Source organism: Lissotriton vulgaris, chromosome 7, assembly GCF_964263255.1.
Source record: "Lissotriton vulgaris chromosome 7, aLisVul1.2, whole genome shotgun sequence".
Classification (NCBI taxonomy): domain Eukaryota; kingdom Metazoa; phylum Chordata; class Amphibia; order Caudata; family Salamandridae; genus Lissotriton; species Lissotriton vulgaris.
Window position 1 is genome coordinate 1,302,618,848 of NC_141695.1, and position 22,560 is coordinate 1,302,641,407.

General features: G+C 43.4%; 1 protein-coding gene across 1 annotated transcript in view; it reads right to left on the bottom strand.

Moving 5' to 3' along the window:
- Positions 1–9,875: 9,875 nt before the first annotated feature.
- The window catches only part of LOC147703543 (vomeronasal type-2 receptor 26-like), a 47,527-nt gene continuing 34,842 nt past the window's right edge, over positions 9,876–22,560 (bottom strand). Inside the window, exon 3 of the mRNA XM_086929508.1 lies at positions 9,876–10,795. Within this exon, the coding sequence (XP_086785634.1) occupies positions 9,876–10,795 (920 nt within the window). The remainder of the gene's footprint in view (positions 10,796–22,560) is intronic.

Sequence of the window (22,560 nt, forward strand, 5' to 3'; positions counted from 1 at the left end):
ATGACTTCCATAAATATGGCCCATAGGGAACAAAAAGCATGCAGCTGGGCTATCGAATAATAAACTTCAGACGCCTTCCAAAGTTCTGTGTTCAGAGCTCCCCATCATAGCAAAAATCAGCCTTATGAGATGGTGATTTGGCCTGAAATCTCTAAGATACTAATGATTCAGGCATCAAACCGAAGGCAACATTAAGCAATGCAGACTGTGCAACAAATCAGAGGAGTCATTGATGCATGTGATTTTTGTCTGCAAGAGTTTACTTCCACGGAGAAAGTTCTGGCTATGACCAATGTTCCATATTTTAAACCTTCGATAATGTAGGAATGCCATCATCTGCTGTCTAAAAGGCAAATCAAATCAGCTCTCTTTTGCTGCCTTATAGGGTATAATAGAGCAGTCTCTTAGGAGCACAAACTCATGGGCCATACAGACACTGAACCAGGGTCGGACTGGGAACTTAAAGCAGTCCTATCAATTTTGTCAGACTGGCCCCCCGGTTGGCGGGGGTGCAAGCATGAAGCAAGCACTGCTGCTTAACAAAACTGGCCCTAGTACTGCTGGTTATGTTACTGGGGGCCAATATTACAGCTTTGCTGCACAATCATCCCACAGTAACAAAACTGGCCCTCAAAACTCCAAAACTGGCCCCCATCCTTCCAGCCTCCTGAGCGAATGTCTGATGGCCAATACCGCAAGTTTGGTCTTGCTCTGAGGCCTTCCAGAAGGAACGGACACAAAGAAATGACTCGTAACTTGATCATGTCAGCATACCCCTGGAAGCCTGTGACAAACAAGAAAAGATCACGGGTCAGATTGAAGAAAGAGGAATAAGATAAGGTTGTTTCTTCATCATTCCCTTAAAATTTTGTTGGGGGTTTATATGGGAGAAATACAATGATGGCAACAGTTTAATATCTATGAAATGCTGCTCTTTTGGATGGGACATGGTCCAGGAATTGTTTGTGATGAGATGATGGGAGGCTGTGTAAACTTGACATAGGCTAACTTGGTGTTGGGTATGTGTGAGTCAGGGCAGGTGCCCCAGGATGACCAAGCTGATGACAATGGGTATGGGAAATGAATGAAATATGCCATAGGGCGCAATCAAAATTGTAGTGCAATAACAGGATTTGTACAATACTTTCTGAAAGCATACCTTGTGGTATCATTCAGTGCAATAATGGGATTAGTACAATTATTACTGTTGGCTTAACTATGACCTTACTGAGGTGGGATGAAAAAGTCTGAAATAAAATGTGGAAAAAGATTCTTTTGCAGATCTGTTCATATTACATACTTTTTATCCATTAGGATCAACGGGGGCATCAATGTATATATTTTTCTGTAATTATTTTAGTTAATCATACAGTCAATAAATAATTTCTAATTCCCCCAAGTCTGGTTATGGTCTATAGATATGCTAGAGCTAGACTTAATGTGGGATGGAGGTAGACGTAGGTTTTACTATTGGATTATGGAATAAATGACCGGGGAGGGTGATCTGAGAGCCCCAGACATTGAGTTATACATCGTTGCAGCCCAGCTACAATAGTTCACCCACTGGGTAGTGGGCCATCAAACAGACAACCTGAGAATGTATGGCCTGTGATGGAGAGAAGGAGATCTAGTTACGGCCCTTATGGGGATGCGTTTCTCTCTAGAACCTCCACCAAAACTACTGGGCATGGAGTTCCTCTCCTGAGGTAAGCTCCCCAAATGTACCCACTGTTTCCCACTGTACGAAGTAGCACATGTTCTGCAGGCACTGTGGAACACAGGCTGCAAGCACCCACAGCCACAAAAGGTAATGCAGGTCCCCTTACATTTGGAGATGGAGGCAAATTAGTCTCCTGGCTTTACAAATGTACCTCTCACATGACCCAAGCAGCCTTAAAACAACTCAAGAAAAGTGGGCTGGGTGGAATAGGCCAAGTGGTGTGAGACAAAGATTGCCTACCTCACACCACTCAAACTATACAGGATCCATGGGACAGATGGTAAAACATGTCCAGGATGTAACATATCTGATGCTGTTTTTTTTACCTATGACCTGACTTGTCCTTGAATAGCCCAATTCTGGTAAGCAGTAATACAGGAGCTGGAATGAGCCTTTAGCCCTACTGACCTCCTAAAGTTGGAAATATGCTTAGTAGGTTTAAGCACCACCCCGATCGGCAATAATATTATCCTGGTCCTTGCTGAAAGAGCAATTGTATAGCACTAGAGATCCGCTAAGGATCGCTCTCATTGCAGATGAAAGGAGGAGGTTGAACAATGGGTGCTAGTGGAAAAGTCTCCGCTCTCAAAGATAATGGGCCTCATTTACAAAAAAATTGGCGTAGCTCAGAGCTGCAATTCTTTTTACTGTGCTGCCTTATGCCAATTTGATAGGGCAGGAATGCACTGTACCTACCGATACGGTGCATTCCTATCCTTTCAGCCGGCACGCATTACGGTTCCTAGTGATGTAGCGAAAATCAAATTTTTATTCGAAGGGGTGCATTATAATCACATTTGTAGAGCGCCCGCATATAATCCTTTGTTATAGTAACATAACATGTTAGGATTTGAAATGTATTAACCTGAAACGTGATGTATTGTATGCCATTGAAAGGTAACATGGAGAATCAATGTAGAAAGTGAGTGTAACTAGCAGAAACCATTAATGTGAAAAATTGTGAAACTTACAATTGTTCATGTACTTAATGTGCCATTTTACATATAGGTATAGCTATTCACCATATGTGTCTTAATTTCCACGCAATTTTGGAAAAGCTCCTAATATGCTTTCTTATGTTAGCTGAATTTCATAGGACTGTAATACAGTTTCTTGGAAACTCCTGCTTTAGAATTAACAGGTTGAATTTATGTGTGCTCTGGAATTTGTACTTTCTCACGATTGTGCTGAAGGTGAAAGAAGCACTTTTGTTAGCTAGAATAACATCTTTGTTTTAGTAGTTAGTCAAGGAGAGAAGTTCTAATCGTGTTGCTTTATTCGAAAAAGGAAGGTTGCTGTGCTTCACACAGGAGAAGGCCTGGGAACCAAAGACAGAATGTAGCGACGAAAGAACACTGTTCTCTAATGGAAAAATCCCTTCAGGATCGTACCCAAACCAGATGGTGTGACTCACAATGGATCTTTGGAATCTCACCTATGAATGATGTGTTGTTGGGAGTAGAGCAAGCGCCCACTTCTTCTTTTGACTTTGGAGAGAGAGCATCTGAGAACAAGCTCTTTCTCTGTACCTTTATGCTATACGACCCATTGATGGTGAAGAGACTTCTTAGAAAGACTCCACATGCTGACATCTTTTATCCTTCTTACTGAAAATGCTTAAGTAGGGATGACACTTTAGAGTTAGTGTAGATTTAATGTTTTTCACTCACCAACTCTCGAAGCAAGGGAATTTGGACTCATGCTTTCTGATCTTCTGCATTGTACTTCTTGAACTAATTTTGCTATTAAATACACAGATTTGGCTTTATGCGGTTCAGTTGTTTTTGGCTTTGTAATAAATTAAACTAACCTTACGCAGTTGTCTGTGTTTAATATGTATCCAAGAGGATTATAGAGTAATTGATTGGCTCCCTAATGACTTTTCTCTCCTCCACTCTTTCATGTTACAAAAAAGAACCATTGAATTGTGTTTCTAGAGCAGGTCCAGAACTGACAGGCCTGACCCTTTCAGTTAGTAGCAGTGTAGGGTAGTTGCGACATGAAGCTAGGGAAGAATTTAAAACTACTCTAGAATAGGTGGAGCCTAGAACCACAAAGCCCATAATGGAGCCCAATGACCGAGAATGGAAGGCAATGGTATCCGAATGATGGAGTGATGGAATTTGAGGGTACGACGAGATCAGAGGTTGACAGAGGAGAGTGAGTATTAACAGGGCTAATGTTGTGTGTAAGATTTCAGGAATGATTTGATTGTGTGATGTCTGGCGGAGTTGGTGTGAGAGTTAAGTGAGTGTGGTTTTGGCCTAACGTGCCCCAAGGATTGAGATTTGAGTTGCAGATCCCGAGATGGCCCTAAGATCCTGGGATATATTAAAGGTACAGAAGACACAGAGATGGATATGGTAATTGTCTGATCGAAGAATTGAGGAGTTGTTGTGAGACATCATCAGCAGTTCCACCTAAGACAGGGAATTTTGTGTGAATGGTACATATAGGACTCATTTAGTGGATCTTGTGAGGTATAGTGATTTGGGTTATCAGCGCAGGTCGAGGGTCACCGTGTGTTATTGTTCTTGGATGATTAAATTCTTATTGATCCTTTTAAATGATTGTGTGAGTGAATGCGTGCAGAGAAATTTCGAAGGAGGGTGAGACTCTGTGAGGACTGAAGATGATGTCAGAGAGTGCCATGCTACAATAGGTGGTTGGGGTAACACTGTGCTGGGATTTGTTGGTAGTCGTCCAGAAGTGTGGTTGGAAGATACTGTTCCATCATAATCTTTTGAATAACAAATTGCAATTGAAATCATGCAATATTTTAGGGTCTTGCGAGATCTGTTAAGGGATGATGGAGAGGTCATTACTAGAGTGGTTGAAGACATGCCACCTGAGAATACTCAGGCATATTACATGGCAACAAAAGTTGGGCTCCACACTATATTTTGGCTTCAAAATTTACATAAGGTCACTAAAAGGAGGGTGATTTGTCCTTTCCATGCTTAGGTTCATATCTGTTCGATGTATTACATCAGTTAAGAGGACCAATGCTTGCATTGAGACCTTTGCCTAGACCAACACAGTTTGATGTGTTAGACGCCTGGATGCATGAAGCATATGCTAAACAGAAGGAGAAATACCAAGGGAGGATGAAGAAAACTGCAAGGTCAGATCAGAATGCAAAGGGGGATGCACAGCTTATGAAATGGAGAGTGAGTACCATAGAAGGAGCAAGATTATACCGGGTGCTGGTAGGGAGAGGGAGGGCCCCAGGGCAGGAGTGATAAGATCAATGGAAATGACAGTAGCAACAGGTTGTTATCTGAGCATCCTCTACCTTATAGTCCACAATCGGAGGACGGGGGCAAGACTCTGGAAGTGAAGAAAATGTGGGAAGTGCAGTGGCTGAAGTGGGTCCTGGTTCAGGAGTTGTAGGAAAGGTATCAGCAGGAGTAGGGGGGACAGGAATGCCTACCTTGGGAGGTATAGAATGGCGGAGCAAGCGGTCTTCATGGTTAACAGAAACTCTTACAGTACTGGTCACTATTGGTCCTGTTGTCCCTGTGTGTGACCCGAGCTCAGTTGGAAGTCTTAGTCAGTGACAGTACATTCAGGTTGAAGCGGCTAGATTGGGAATAACAGGGATCATGAGTGAGAATTGTCCAGCCTTAATGCCTATGGAATCTTGTACCTCTTGTGTAGCTACTGCTGATCCTCCTATGGTACGCATTGGTACTATACGATCTATTCCCATGGCAAACTTATGGATGTGGGAAACTCCAGTGAGAGGACTAAGTGGTGCAACCCTAGAAACAAGTGCAAGTCAGGGAGCCTCTCTAAGTCAGCATGTCCTAGATGTTATAGACTGGTTGAGAGACCATAATAGCAGAAAGGAGAGTCAGAGCAGTATATTGATTCAGGGTACTATCAAGGCTACAGTGAAAGCAAAACTATTTGATATAGTGAGGCTGAAGGCCGAGGTACACAAGATCATCCGTGGGAATTTACCTTTGGATATAATAGAGACCTATGAACCAGATGACCTGTTGTTTGTAGCAAAGGATATCACCCAAAGGGCATGACAGGCACATCAGAAGTTGTCAGAGTTAACTCAGACATTTGGGGTAGTTTTGTCACGAACAGAAACCTTATAGGGAAATCATAGGCTCACTTAGCTGGAAGAGAAGAGGGTAACTGATTGAAGACACATATTCAGTAGCTGGTCATAGGAATAAGGTCTTGGAGCATGCTGGTTTAAGTCAGAGGAAAGATGGCCAAAGAAGAAGAGTGTGAGAAGGGTGATGGGAGAAACACCACCTCCAGGAGGGGGGACACAGGTAGTCGGGGCATATCTATTACGGGAGGTATCTAGCATAGGGTATGTGCATGTTCCTTGGAGTAGGGATGACCTAGCTGCATTTACAAGTAATTTTCCCAGGTTGAGGGAGAAACCTTCTGAATGGTATAAGTAAGTTGATTGCTTTTTTAGGTTCTCAAAGGTGTTGTGGATTGACTTAAATACATTGTTTAAAATTGGTGTTACTAGTGATCTGTGGTCTTCTTGTAAAATAGCTATTGAGTGGCCTGCTGTTGATCCAGAGAGGGATCAAGGATCCCATTGTCCCACACCAGTGGTTATGAAAAAGCATGATCAGGAGATCACATGGTTGCAGTCCAAAATAGCCCCTCAAGACATAGATTGGGTTAAGATAGATCGAACAACCCAGAAACCTAAATAGTCAGTACATGATTACTATGAGAGGCTAGTATGAGCCTTTAGGCAGTAGAACAGGTTTGACACACTCGATCCTAAGGATATGGGAGGATTAGTATCAGAGTTTGTAACTGGACTGTGGCTGGAAATCAGATTCATGATCCAACAACACTTAATCTTTCACACTTTCATTCTGGGAAAAAGAACCATCAAATTGTGTTTCTAGAACAGGTTCAGAACTTATGGGCCAGACCTTTCACCAGCACCAATGTAGGCACCCTCTCACCATGGTGCAAGGTGTCTGTGTTACTGACAGGATTGTTTTTCTGCAGGTACGGGCACCTTTCTGCACCAAAAAAATTCGAGAGAGGCGTTATCTTTGTTCTGTTTGCTGCAGAATGCAGCACAAATAGAAAGAAGAAAAAACAAGGAAAATAAAAGCAATACTCCTTGTTGCGCCTGCTCTGGGGAGGCATAAGGTTTTGGTGCGTCCCCAGGTTTGTGTGATTTTGTAAATCTAGGGCAGCATCGAAATCCTTGAGTGTTGTGTGGGAACACCCACCACAAGCACATGGAACGCCTGCTTGACGCACAGCGCTGCCTTCTCTTTCTCCATATCTATGAGGCCATGCAAGGCCACTCAGGGTGGCTTTGTGTCACCTCATAGATATGATTGAGAGGCATGAACCACTGGCGAGTCAAAAAAAGTGGCAACGCCGGCCTCTAGTAAATAAGGCTCGAAGTGCTGTAGGAACCTGTACACCCACCCAACAGGTTACGCCTGTAACTCCATGACTTCTGGTCTAGATAGAACTGGATCCCTGAGTGTGAAATGTGGGAAACATGAATGAAGGTCTGAAAGTGAAAAAAGGCCTAATGTTGAAGCATTTATGTGTTGCTAAATATTCAGTATTTCTTTGCAAAATTCACCATATCAGTCTGTTATAGCATTGTCGGGAATCAAATTGATTCCTGGGATGAAGAAAAGCACTGACTGGGAGTAGCCAACCGAGTATGTTACTAGATACCACACAATTGGTATGTGTAATGTTGTGGATGCCACATTAATCCTGAATCATAATGACAAAGATGTGCAGGCAACCATGGTTGAAAATTGTGAAAATCAATAAGAGGTTTGAAAATATTTTTTTTTCGGATCCCATAATGAAACAAAAGAGTTTAGAACAGACCTACTCACAAATATTTACTAGAAAACCTAAATCAAGATGAATGGTTTAATGTTTTGACTAAGGCCTACACTGAAGTTGATAGAGTTTTGGGAGAAGCCAAAGACACTGAAGCAAAATGAGGTTGAATAAACAAGAAATATAAATTCTCCTTTGAAACTAACTCTGCACCAATGGGAATATACACATTGGAACTATGGGTCCAATGTCAGCAGCTAATAATCAAACTAGGTCTACCATCAGTAGTCAGCATGCTGCACGTAAACACACACTGTCCAGTGGCGTAACCAAACTTGAGGGGGCCCCCCTGCAAAACACATGGAGGGGGTCCCCCGGAGGACCAACCCACCACCTATCACTTTGCCCACCACCCAAAAATCTGGCATATTTTTATTTGAAACCTCCAACATTTAAATGAAATGCCTCTATATTGTCTTTCACAAAGTTCTAATGAGAAAGTGGGAAACCCTCTTAACATATACGCTGTGCCATTTGTAACAATGTCAAAAGCAGATTACTTAACTGAGGCAGCAATCAGAACAATGCCAAGGAGTTTGTCTCAGGAACTGCAGCAATCAGAACAATGCCAAGGAGCGAACCTATTGTCTCAGGAATGGCAGCAAACAGAACAATGTCAAAGAGTGGTCCTATTGTATCAGGAACTGCCTATGGCTGAAGAATAACTATGAAGGGTCTGAATTAGAAGTGACATTAATGGACAATAACATGAAACTTTGAAAGACAAACCCAAATCTGCATAAAAACTTGACTGAATCAATAGTGGCTGGTGACATTTGAAAGTGATGTTCCGTAAACGTTTTGTGAGAGAACATTGTGGGGAGCGAGCGAGCCGGAACATTTAAAGGAGGGTCCGGGGGGTTCCCCCTCCGAGTGAAAAAAGAGTAGGTCAATGGTGCATTTTCAAGCAAATTTGAGAAGCAAGAAGGTTAATAAAGCAATTGTGAAAGTGCAGTTATTACATTAATAATGGGATTTCATATAACCTCAACATGGTAGCTGCTTATTCAGTATAACCACAGAGCTTCATAACAGACTTCAAGAAACAATTCTGAGAACCTCACAAACTTTTTTAATTAAAACTGAAAACAACTAAACAAACAACTAAACAGGTCACAAACTAGCAGCATCGAAGAAGAAATATTATGATTAACGTATAGTTCACTTTCTGTAGACAAAATTTAGTCACTGCACTTCAAAAAGTGTTAATGTTTATATATCAGGAAAAATCAGGAGAAATGTAAACCTTTCTCCTCATTATGCCTGCTCTATGGAGGTGCAAGCTTTTAGTGCTGCCCCAGCTTTACAAGATATTGTAAATCTGCGGCAGCGTCAAAATCCATGGGTGTTGCGTGGTTGCATGGGAGAACCCACCGCAACACCCAAGGAATGCCTCCCTAATACAGAGTAAGGCAAGGCAGCGACTCGCGCTGCTGTACCTTGCTCCATATCTACAAGGCCACGAACAGCCATGCAAAAACTGACTTTCCAGCATTGCACAGAGCATGTGCATATGCCTCTAATTATTCATGTTTCGCAAAGCAAAGTGGCTACTAGCTAGAAACATTTTAAAATACAGGCCTACATTTGCTAAAGTCAGTTTAAGCATGGGAAAATGCACTGTCATTACATTTGTGTGTTGCATGTTCATCTTCACCGAATCCAATTACACCCCAATCAAAATAACGAAGGTGGAAACTGGTATGTGAAGATATGAAAGTCTTGCTCCAAAATATGCCTCGGCTGGTTTTCAGAGGTTGGCACTTTGCTGCTGCCATACTGATTTACTGCCTTCTTAGGAATTTCTTTATATTTTGTATTCCCTCTTTTCCTCCATTTTTTTAATTTAGACAAAATAAATACATTAACTAAAGAAATGTTAAGATGTAAAAGAGAAGCAAGAACATCATATGTTTACCTTGTAAAACAATCTCGAAATAAGTAAATGATTTACATTGTTAAAACAATAACGTGACAAACCAAAGTGTCCTAGTAAGATGTGTTGGTATTTTCATCAGCACCTACTTCTACAACATATTAGTAAATAAATAATAAATGCTGTCATATGAATTGTACACCGCATTAGAACTTGCTATTTGAAAGCAAACTCCTATTGCATTTGATGTTGGACCATTAGGATGTCATTCCCAATTTTTTCTGTGATGTAATATAGACTTTGTGTAGTAGTAGGTACCTGTGTGCTACATATGTGCTACTTTCTCCAGTAGGTGAAGACATTTATAAAAAAAAAACTACTTATGAACAAGTGTTAGCATTTTTATCTATTTTTCAAACTTGACTTTGATTTTGAAGCTAAGTAGGCTCTTGTGTTTCTTTCTGGCCTCCAAAATATTATGAATACTTTGGGAGCAAATATACAAAAGAGAAGTCCAGCACCAGATGACAAAATGGCAAAAATCTCTACAGCCATCATATACTTTCCCTTTGTGCTCAGATAAGCTGGTATGAATGACAACCAAACACTGACAAACACAAGCATGCTGAATGTGATGAACTTGGTCTCATTGAAGCTGTCAGGGAGTTTCCTGGCCAAAAAGGAGATCAAGAAACTGGCAGTAGCTAACAATCCCATGAAGGCCAGCATACTGTAGAACCATCCAATGGAGCCCTCATTGCAGCCAAGGAATATCTCTTGCATGGCCGGGATAGTGCTGTGCTCTGGGAAAGAAGGGGATGTTGACAGCCAAGCCACCCCAATGGTCACTGGAATTAAAGTGCAGGTCAGAACGAGGTTGTAGGCAATCTTAGGACCTAAGAACTTCTTGAGATTGCTGTTGGGTTTTGTGGCTCTGAATACAACAACTACTGTCATAGTTTTAGCAAGCACACAAGAAATACAAAGGGAGAAGATGACCCCGAAGATGATTTGCTGCAGCATACAGGTCCATTTTGTGGGACGGCCAATGAAATTCAATGCACAGAGGAAACACAGCATGAGTGAGATGAGCAGCAGGTAACTGATGCCGCGATTGTTAGCTTTCACCACAGGAGTGTCCCGGTACCAAACAAAGACTCCAAAGACAAAAGAGGCATTTAGGAAGAAGAAAATAGACATTAACGCTAATATCATCCCAAGAGGCTCCTCATAGGACAGGAAGCTAATAGATTTTTCTATACATCTATCTCGCGACTCGCTGGACCAGTGATTATCAGGGCACTTCATGCAGTCTGCAGAACCTAGGAAAGACAGTGAAAATGTAGGTGAGGTAATAAATACATTAAAAAACAATTACTCTTATGGATAGCAATGATTAGTGAAAGCAAAAAGCAAGTTTTTAGTCACTGTGTACATTCTATTTTTCGCCTTTGCCAACCTTTTGCCATAGACACATCATATTCCTCATAACAGTGATGTCCTTTTAATCTTTAATGACTTTGGTTTCAGCTTGGAAAACTGTTATGGGGGAGGAAAGTTACAAAAAATTCTGAAGTTTTAGGAACATTTCTGTTTTTGTAGCTGCTGATTTTGTTTTCCAGAGAATTTACAGCAGGAAAACAAATATTGCAGTGACAGTGCAAACAAGCCAGACCCTCCGAATGTCCTGGAAACTTAAATGGAGAGACATTGATCTACTTAATATAGATTACTGATAACACTGTAATTATAGCTGTTGTTATGACAACATAACATGGAGATAGTTATATTCGGCAAGCGGTGAACCAAGTCAATATCGGTGATTTCTGACCGCCTGGAGTGCGGGCAGACAAGGTCCGCTGGCTAAAGAGTGAGAAAGTGGGAAAAGAAATAAGGAGGTGAGAGGGGGAAAAGTCTGGGGGAAAGAGGGATATAGCTATGCTGGGAAGAGATGGGGTGGGGCCAAAGAAAGATCCGTGAGCAGGATGACACCCAACTCAGATTCAGAGATAAGGCGATTATGATCCCTGATGACACAAACGGAGATGTGTAGGAGAACTTATGGTGGTTTATTTTTCTGTAAGTATTCGTCAAACACATCCCCAAGTTTTTGGAGGGAGGAGGGGCCATGACATTTAGAGTATAGGATGTTATCAGCGCATCTGACTGAGCACAATAAATTCTACCATTTGACAAAGGGTGTAGGTGTAGGGGATTTCCAAAATGAAAGGACGGGTTTGGTGCCTAGAAAGAGGAGGTCTATCAGTAAGGATTTGGAAGAGTCAAATTCCTTTGCACGTGTGCTGGCTTGGAGACCTAAGGATGTAGTCAGGAAGTATATTTCTATCAGCATATTACTGATCCTGTATACCCGGTCTTGAATTCTGGTCCATTATGGGGATGCCATCTTGCTTGTAACACATATGTGTTGTAGGTCCCCATGAGCCTCAAAACAGTGTCAGCATGTGTCCGAGTCCCTTAGTCCCAGTTTGTGTAGTCTGGAAGGGTGTCAGAAACGCTTTTGAATAGACCAGAATCTAGACTTTGCAAGGACAGGAGTGATATTGGCCTCAAAAGGGGAGGTCCAGATCCTGCTCCATGTCATTTCGTCAAAGCGGTGAGTGCTCATTGTCTGGCAGTGGGATTCCCATTTTCCTGCTAATTAATTTCAGAGCCTGTCCGTTATGTGTGTCCAGTAGTTTAAAAGGTGGGAAACTGTGTGTCCTTTTCTTCAAATGGCTGCTAATAGAGAGGGCAAGTCTGGTGTGTGAGGGGGCTTCAATTTGTTTTAAGAGGTTTTGAATAATGGAAATTTGTGGAAGTCAATGTTAAGTAGGTCAAAGTTCTTTTGCAGGGTAGAGAAGGGCTCCAGTATATTTGGTGGTCCTTGGTTAAGAATGGTAATGAACCTTTTTGGGCCCACCACGTCTCCCAAAATAGATTTTTCCAACTATTTTAATGACACGATTATACCATAGTGAAGTAAGGGTCGAGCCCTGTGTACGGTGGACTAATTGTTTGTCTAACAAGAGGTGAGATGTTAAGGTATCCTCTATAATTTGGTATGAGTGCGCAAGAGGGAGTTTCAAGATGTTATAAATCGTAAGGATGGCGCTGAGGGGGAGTGGCGAAATGAAGTTGGCCTCAATAGTAAGCCTGGCGGGGTTACGCTCCTGTGGGTTGAGCCACACCGAATCTATGCAACCAGGTAGGCTCTTTGTTAACAAGCGAAGTACAGGATATTTAATCCTTCAAGAGGTTTTATTTCTTTTTAGGGCTCTCGTGGAGAGCTGTGGCTTTTCCCCTACAAATTAAATTCAGAAATGGTGATGTCCACTGATTTGTAGAAGTTGGGAGATAAAAGCACTGCAAGCATGCTGGCTATAAAGTTGATCAGTGGGCTATCACCATCTTCACTGTTCCAACATGCCCCCACAAGGAAATCTTTTTAGGTGCCCATGTGGCAAAAAATTCTTTAATTTCCTTCAGCGTTTTTTGCTCATTTATTGCAATGCAATGTTTCAGATCTTGAAAGAGCCACACGCCCAAGTATTTGAACGCTGATGGCTGCCACTTCAAGCCAAACTCACCAATGACATCAGCTGTGCAATGTATATTTAGGGGGAATTACTTCGTTTTATCTATATTTAAGGAATAGCCCACAACCTGATAGTACCTACTTATTCTTCCATAATAATTGGCATGGCTTTCGGGGCATCTTCTGTAAACAGTAGTACGTCATCCACATATGCAGCAACTTCTTCTGCCAAAGGCAAGTTGGATACCTGGGATTCCTATGTTGTTCCTAAAGGTGCAATAACCAGTAGGAAAAGCAGGGGGAGAGTCGGGGCACCCCTGATGGGTGCCCTGTGAGAGGATAAAGAAATGGGAGAGGTGACTGTTCACTCTCACCCTCGCTGTCGGGCCTGAGTAGAGGGTCATGGTCATGTGTAGAAAACCCTCTCTGATGTCATATTCATTTAGGATGGAGTGCAGGAAAGGTCACAAGACCTTATCAAAAGACTTTTCTGCATCAAGGACTAGGGCCATAGTCGGGGAAAGGCAAAGGTTTGCCCTTTCTAGGGCATGTCAGAAGGTCCTTTTATCTGCTGGAAGTCTGCCCTTAAGGAAGCCTGTTTGTGGGTTAGAGCTAAGTTTTTTGCTGACCTATTTCAATCGGCAAGCCGCAATCTTTGCATATATCTTTCAATTAATAATAATCAGTGAGATTGGCCCATGGTTTTTGACGTTCATGTGGTCTTTATTCTCCTTTGGTATCACTACAATGATGGCTTTGGTGGCTGGTGCTGTGAAATGAACCTAGGAGGCATATTGGGTGAATACGGCATGGAGGAGATCGGACATTACATAAGCAAATGTTTTATAGAATTTAGCCGAGTAGCCATCTAGGCTAGCATCTTTTCCCCTTTTATAGAAGAGGATATCACTGGTGATTTCCTCTGGTGTTAATGGTGTATTCATCTCTAATTGATTTTGCTGTTATATTTTCGGAAGGTCACAAGAATTAAGATAGTCGGAGATTTTAGATAAGGGGATAGGTGTACTGAGGTAATATAAATTTTATGATCAAGTTATGTTCCCTAGCGCGTACCCCACCGACTCCATGTACGAGTTAAAGTGCATGTAACTTCCCTCCTGTACCAGCTATGAAGACGCAAATACATTTGCGTCCAACGTTAACTTGTCCTCTTTCAGACCCACCATGAATGGGTTGGATGGTCCGTTCCTAAGTATGCTATGCCAACGTCTTTTTGAAGTGTACTCCTACGTTTTTCAGCCCTGGCTGAAGTAGGCCCTGAATCTCTGCCACCGAGCCTCTTTTCTGGTTTCTGACTGCGAGGGCCCCTGCCCAAGCAGCCCCCGTATCCGTGAACTCTGACTTACTTCTAGCGCGGCCCTCCGTGCTCAGCTCAGCCTGCTGCCTGCCAAGATTGACTATAACCTTCGAGTTATCTGTTTCCCTCTCCGAAAATACATTCCAGCCTGCTAGTTTCAGTAAACATCCTTCCTCAGCTACAGGGCTAAAGGGCCGACCTGTCTCTGTGCAAGTAATTCATAGCCTCCGTTGCCATGCTTTCATGGAAGGCCCCTCGCCCCACGCTTCTCTTACAGACACTCAGGCGCTTATACACGCACTCACAGCAAGTATAGAATAGCTTCTGCTCTAGAGACCTTTCTGCCCAGATAGCTTAGTTCCTAAACATCAGATATCAGATATGATAGAAGCACAAGTTGATCTGACATGCCAGACTTCTGTCTCTTTCCGTCAGTGTAAATGTCAAATCCCCTGCACCCCTCCAGTTACACGTCATCCAGCTGCGCGCGCATCCAAGCTTCCGATTTCTGCTGACATTGCAACATTCTGTTAGCACCACCCCTTGGTGCCACCCACTTGCGTCACCTATCAGTGACGTTTCTAGCACACACCTCTAGTACACGCCTAGTTTACGCCTAGTTTACGCCTCTTGATGATGTACTAGTACCACGTGTATACTGTTATCTTGTCTTCTCTCAGCTGTTACGCCTCTTACATTGAACATTATGATGTAAATCAAGTATATAAGCTATGTATTGTCAATAAACGAGAGCGCGCTCATCTATCCCTTCTGACACCCCGTGTGGTGGTCAGAACACGATATCCTGATTCCTTTATGAGGAATAAAACCCTTAGAAACTCTAACACCACGGACTCTGTTTTCTTTCCTTCTGATTGAGTTATTATTGATTAAGTACTTACCTGCATAGAAATTAAGAGAGTAAATTAATTATTTACGTCATTTTGGCGCCCGAACAGGGACCCCTCCCCCACCTCACGCGCCGGTTGGCGCGTTGCATACTGTGTCCCCTGCCATCAGTTAGATGGAATACACGTGTACTGGCAGGATTTCCTGCATCTCCCTCTGACCCACGGAGGTGACGAAGACTGCAATCAGTGCCCAGACGAGGCGGTGAGGAGTGCGGAGGATCCCGACCAGAGCCCAGCCGAAAGAAGCAAGGTCCGAGGTGTGAAGAGGCCCACCAGTTTTCCGAAGTTTTCCGAAGTTTTCCGAAGTTTTCCGAAGTTCCGAGCCGAGTCCAGTCGAGTTTTTCGAGGCCTTCTGTTTTCCGTGCTTCCCGGTGAGTACCATTGCTGGGTCGTATCTAGACGGGTTTGGGTACGCAAGTCCGGTCTGCACTGTTTTTAGGCAGTGTATCTGTACTGTTTAGCAGTATATCTAGTATTCCGAATTTCTGAAATTCTGCACTGTTACAACAGTGTATCTGTACTGTTGAGCAGTACATCTAGTATAGAGGGGTAGTCATCTATGTTTTAAATGTTTTTGTAACTAATGTCGTGGTATGAATGTGATTGTTTTTGTGCATTATTGTGTTTTCTTGTATAAATAGTTACAGTCGACATTGAGTATCAAGGATCAAGCACTTCAGTATCAAGTAGGCACAATGCCGTTTTTCAACAAGTTAAAGCAGATAGGAACTAGGAAAGGGATGTTAGAGGAAGAGATTCCAATCCCCCCTAGGGACACTCCAGGTAATTTTATGTACAATAAACATGGCATAGACGCCATTCTGTATCTAGAGTTATGGACCGATTATACCAAGCACCTAGAGGAAAGATACCGATGGCCAGTTAACGGAACATGGGATGCCGAGTGCATCATAAAGGTAGAAGAAATATTACGGAAAAAGAAAGCCAGACAATCTCAGAAAGACGCCATAGAATTTTGGCGTAAGGAATCACGTAAGCGTGCTGAAAGAGCACTCCGTAGAGAAGACAGACTTCAAGAATCAGAAAAGGCCCAAGAAAACGAATTAGTTACTGAGGGAATTCGAGTAAAATTAGAACAAATAGATCGTACCCAAAATAGCCAAGTGAACAACATGTATCTTTTGGCCGAAGGTACCCCTGACGCCATTTCAGAAATACCGAAAAATTTGCCGTCACCATTGGTTCCAACTAAAGTAATGCACAAGACTACTAAAGACATATTCCTAAATTCCTATCTAGATGATGTAGCACCAGCTTACACCAATCTGCCTGTTCGTGCCCTGCCTGCAGACAGGGACGGGGGTGGTACTCCACCCCCAGGTCACGTTCCGCCAGTACCGCAACAGACTTCTCCTGTTCCGCCAGCCCCGCCACTTCCCCTACTCAAAACTGACCTACCGAAACAACGTTTGCCTGATCCACCCAAACGACAAGTTCACGTTCAGATACAGACTCCGCGGAGAGATAATGCCCAAGCATCCGCCTCAGGAGGTGCGACAGCGGGTCTACAGACCCCGCCACCGACACACAGATTGCATTTAAAAGACACACAGAATCCTTTCCAGTCTCCCCACTACTCATCCCGGCTTGAGGCATTGAAAGATAGGATGTCGTTCTGCAGATATGATCCAGTACCCGGAACAGACGATCTAATGGTATTAGCATCACTGCGCTTAAGATCTGCCACCGATAGCTTGTTATGCTGTGTGGGCATGCAGGAAGCCCTCGACAGACTATACAAATTCATACAGACAGGGAAAGACCCCGACAGTGTCCAAGCTGCCATGTATAAACAGAAAGTTGACATTCAAAAACAGATATTACGATTCTTCATTAATTGTGTAATAAGAGAACGAGACAGGCCCGGAACAGATCAGAGTGAATTAGACGTATTGAACAAGTGGGGCCAAAATATAGCAGAAGCAAAACATGACAAGGGGACTTGCATAGCCGCTATGTCCCAGAAAATTAGAAAGGCAGTATTAACTGCACACCAGGAAGAAACTGATAAAGCTTCCTCCGAGGAGGAAAATGAAGATGAGACATCAGGAAAGTCTACAGACATTATAGCATATGTAGGTAGGGGAAACTACCTTAGGAAAGGTGTCCGTCCGGAGAGCAAGAGAGTTTTCTTCTCTGCCTTAACAAATCCGAATTCTGCTGAGCATCAGTTCCAGGAAACTGATAAACGGCTTCGAGATCGAGTTGGGTACCATGTACTCAATTCTATGGATGAACAAGAACTAGCCCGATCAGCTGTATCATGGGCCGAGAATGCAGACATATATAATGATGATACCGTAGCACAGACATTTTTGAACCTCTCCCCCGACGAACAGAAATTAGCAGGTGTATACATGATTCAGCACCTTCTCATTAAATACAGAAAACATTATTCCGATCCAGGTCCCTTACACGAGACACTAGAAGCACTACTGATGGATAGATGGAGAGGCTTAAGTACCAAATTAATTCAAATAATTCTAGAACAACGACGCAGATATGATACCTTTGTAAATTCTGAATATGTTCCCGCCCCACCTCCAGAGAGGAAAATGTACCATATGCAGTGCGGGGGTGGTATTGAAAGTCAGAACCCCTTACGAGAAGTGCACCCTGTTATGGGTGAGGACAAGGTTTTGAAACGCGTGTATGTACACACGCCTCTGACTAAATTAGAACTGTTAGAAATGAAGAAATTAGTTCCGTGCCATGATAAAGACCCTGCAGGTTTTCATAGAGAGCTCAAAGATATGTTACTGATGGGAGACTACACATATGATGATATCATGAAAATGTTGAAAGTATTACTGCCTACGGGTATATTCGAGAAACTGAAGGAAAAGGAATGGGAGGTGGGAGACACAAAGATTGCCTGGGCAGAAATAGAAGAAGAAGAGAAAAAAAGGGTTCCAGGGTTAGGCCTTGGGGACAAAACTAAAGCATTACCAGGTTTGATAGTACAGGTCTTGCCCAGATTATTGACAACTAGAAAAGAAGATTGGGACGCAATCTCGTCCTGTAAACAGAAACAAGATGAAGATACTAGCGACTTTTATTCAAGATTCGAGAAATGTTTTATTATCAATAGTGGCCTCCAGCCAAGTAGCGAGTCGTACCCACATCTTTTTGTATCAAAGTTAGTCGAGAATTCCCTACCGTTGGTTAAAAATAGAGTGTATAAAGTCGAGAGTACATGGCAAGCAAATACGCCATCCCAGATGTTACAAATGTTACAATATCACCAGAATAGAATTAGGGAAGAACAAGATCAGGAACAGAAACGTATGAAAGACACGAAAATGAAAATGTTAGTAGCTCAGACGGTCCCATCCGACAGTCACAGAAAAGGTACGACCCAGACAAGTCACACTGCAGCTCCTGTTAAAGGGACATGCAATTATTGCAAGCAGCCAGGTCACTACGTACACGAATGCCCAGTTCTGAAACATAACATAGCGACAGGTAAAACTAAAGAAAGACCGCATCCGCCTAGACAAGACCATAACCAGCATCAGTCTACACAGAATACACAGCCTATGCATGCATCCGCACAGACAGCACAGACCGTAGCAGTACCACAGCCACAGCCCATTGCTGCAACTCAGCAAGTCTCACAACAGATGTACCAGTATGCCCAGTCTGCTTACCCCGAATATTCCCGATATACATGAAACAGCCTAGAGAGGGAAGGTGGCTTGCCTCTTATTGAGATTCCTGTAGATCAAGAAGGTCCTTATGTACACAGTCAAGTATTGGGGAAAGACAGAAAGTTTTTAATTGACACAGGGGCAAGTCGCACTACAATAAGTCATGACGAAGTTCCAGGGGCACCCCTCTCAGGCTCACAAAATGTTTCCCTTGGTTTTTCAGGACAGCCTATTGTAAATGAAGTATCAGAACCAGTTCCCCTGGCTGTGGGTCCATTATCACGCGTTACAGACCTGCTACTAACAAAATCATGTCCGGAAAATCTGTTAGGAATTAAAACATTGAAGGCTCTAGGAGCTATAATCTGCTGCTCCCCGGAGGGAGTTAGACTCTTTCTGCGGGATTTCAAGGGTCATTACGTTCTTCGTGAGTTTGACGTCAGATTGAAAAATGTACCTGATTACTTGTGGGCAAAAGGCCCAACTGATGTAGGATGTATGCACATTACACCATACCGCGTTACACTCAAGGCAGGTGTTGTATTACCCAGAATCAGACAATACAAGTTACCACCCGATGCTGTAGTGGCTTTACTGAAAATCATTGAAGAGCTCATTGCCCAAGGAGTGGTCGTCGAAACCGACTCCAATATCTGTAATTCACCCATCATTCCGATTCTTAAACGTACTGATCCCAATGCACCGCCAGTATATCGGCTGGTGATTGATCTTCGAGAATTGAATAAATGCATTATCCCACAGTATCCTGTGGTCCCCGATATATCATCTCTCTTGACTGCTATTGATTCAGAAGCAACGTTCTTTACTGTAATTGATCTCAAGAACGCCTTCTTCAGCGTGCCTATTGATCCAGAGAGCCAATATCTCTTCGGATTCTGTTTAAATGGACGCAGTTTCAAATTTTCGCGCGCACCTCAAGGATTCACAGAAAGCCCCAGCATCTATAGTCAAGCACTGAAGAGACAACTAGATTGTATTCAAATGCCAGTTAACACCGCTTTACTACAATACGTCGATGATCTGCTGATCACCGCACGAAGTGAGCCCGAATGTGAAAAAGCATCACTGACAGTTTTACATTTCCTGGCCGACAAGGGACACAAGGTGTCTCCTTCGAAGCTACAATTCTGTGTTCAGCAAGTTGTGTACTTGGGTCACTTGCTGTCCAAAGTGGGGAGACAGCTCACTCCCGATCGCATTCAGTTAATTGCAAATATGCCACAACCCCAGACACAGAAGGAAGTGCGGGCCTTCATAGGCCTCACCTCGTACTGCAGACAATGGATTCCCCAGTATGCATTCCTAGCTAAACCACTCATCCAGTTAACGACACAGGAGGCAGCGACTTCGACTGCCCTCCCTTGGACTCAGGAACATACACAAGCTTTTGAAGACTTAAAGAAAGCCTTATGCCAAGCACCAGTTTTAGCAACACCATGTTACAGCAAACCGTTTACACTTTTTGTTACAGAACGTGATGGTACAGCATTGTCTGTCCTCACTCAAGATCAAGCAGGTTCACATAAGCCTTGCGCTTATTTCTCTAGTACATTGGATTCAGTAGCACAGGCACTCCCTGCGTGCTTAAAGTCAGTAGCAGCAACAGCGTTAGCAATAAGACAAAGTGATTCAATTGTTTTAGGTCATCAGTTAACAGTTCAAGTACCACATTCTGTAGAGGTTTTGTTAAACAGAACCCAGACTCAACACTTAACTATAGCACGACTGACAGGTTATGAATTAACACTATTCCAGCCACACATAGAAATCAGACGTTGCAGCATCCTGAATCCAGCAACACTGTTACCTACAGTTATGACAGATCCAGCTCCACATGATTGTATAGAAATAATTAATGCAGTAACTAAGCCTAGACGAGACTTAACAGATGTCCCATTGACAAATCCAGACCTGACACTTTATGTGGACGGTTCATGCATGAGAACAAGTACAGGAGAATTAGTGGCCGCGTATGCCGTGACCACTGAAACTGAAGTTAAAGAAACACATCGTATTGACACACTGTCTGCTCAAGCAGCAGAGCTCATCGCTCTGACCCGAGCTTGCATTCTAGCCAAGAACAGAAATGTTAACATATACACAGATTCCCGCTATGCCTTCGGAGTTGTACACGACTTCGGAGTCCTCTGGCAAGAACGAGGTTTTCTGACTTCCCATGGGGCCAAGATACAACATGGCCCCCTCATTCAAGCACTGTTAGAAGCAATACATTTGCCCTCGGGCATATCAGTCATGAAGTGTAAGGCACATACTAAAGTCACAGATTCTGTTTCCCAGGGTAACGACCTGGCAGACCAGACAGCAAAACATACAGCACTAACTCACACCCAGATTACTGACATAACAAAAACAATAGTACCAACAAAGTGTATGGCAGTTAGAGATCCCGCCCTAGACGTAATTGATATCCAGACACATGCTACTCCAGAGGAGATAAAGAAATGGACTGAACTAGGAGGGATTCAGACAGATCAAGGTTGGGTGACGAAGGGAAAATCTATATGGTTTCTCCCCGACTCAATGGTTCAGGTCATGATAAATACAGCACATAGCCCGGCCCATCTAGGAGAGAAGGCGATGTTAGACAGTTTACAGAATCTCTGGTACAACAAACACTTACGAGCAGCAGCAAAACAGAAAGTGCGTACTTGCATGATCTGTTGTCAGTTCAATCCAGGTAAAAGCGTCCCTGTAGAGCAAGGAGGATTTCATCCTCCCGATCACCCTTTTGAAGTCCTCCAGATGGATTATATCCAGATGAATAGCTGTAGAGGATTTAAGTATGTCCTTGTAATTGTTTGTGCTCTGTCCCGTTGGACCGAAGCATACCCAGTCCCAGACTACACTGCTCCGACCACTGCCAGACAGTTGGTTCGTGAATTCTTCCCACGGTACGGTTTGCCCCGTGTCGTGTATTCAGATAACGGACAGCCGTTCTCGTCCGAGTTGATGAGACAAGTTTCCCTCTTGCTAGGATATCAGTGGAGGTTCCACTGTGTCCGACATCCCGAAGCAGCTGGCCTTGGAGAAAGGCATAATCAGACACTAAAAATCCGTCTTGCCAAGATCTGTCAGGAAAAAGGGGTCGACTGGATAGTCGCCCTGCCCGTGGCACTATTCTACATGAGAATGGTCGCCCACTCAAGATCAGGGCTATCCCCGTACGAAGTGGTCTTTGGCAGACCACCGAATATGTGGGGGACGCCCATTCCGAAAAAGATCACTGATGTTGATTGTAACATGTTGACAGATTACCTTGCCTCCTTGATGTCTGCACTCCAATCATGTCGTTCACAGGTTGCCGCAGCCTTCCCTGACAATACCGATGTAAAGGCGCATGAGGTCCGTCCAGGGGACCTGGTACTCGTCCGGAATTTCGACCGGAAAAGTCCGCTGGAGCCCCGCTGGAAGTCTCCGAAGACCGTCCTCCTTACCACAAGGACCGCTGTGAAGATCGAGGGGAGAAAGGGGTGGGTCCACACGAGTCACATCAAACTATGCAATGAACTAAAAAACGGACTGAAACAGGACTCTGACTCGTCCACCCCCACCAAAGACTGTGTTGAAGCACAAGACGTTACCGTCTCTAAACGAGAAAAGACTCCCC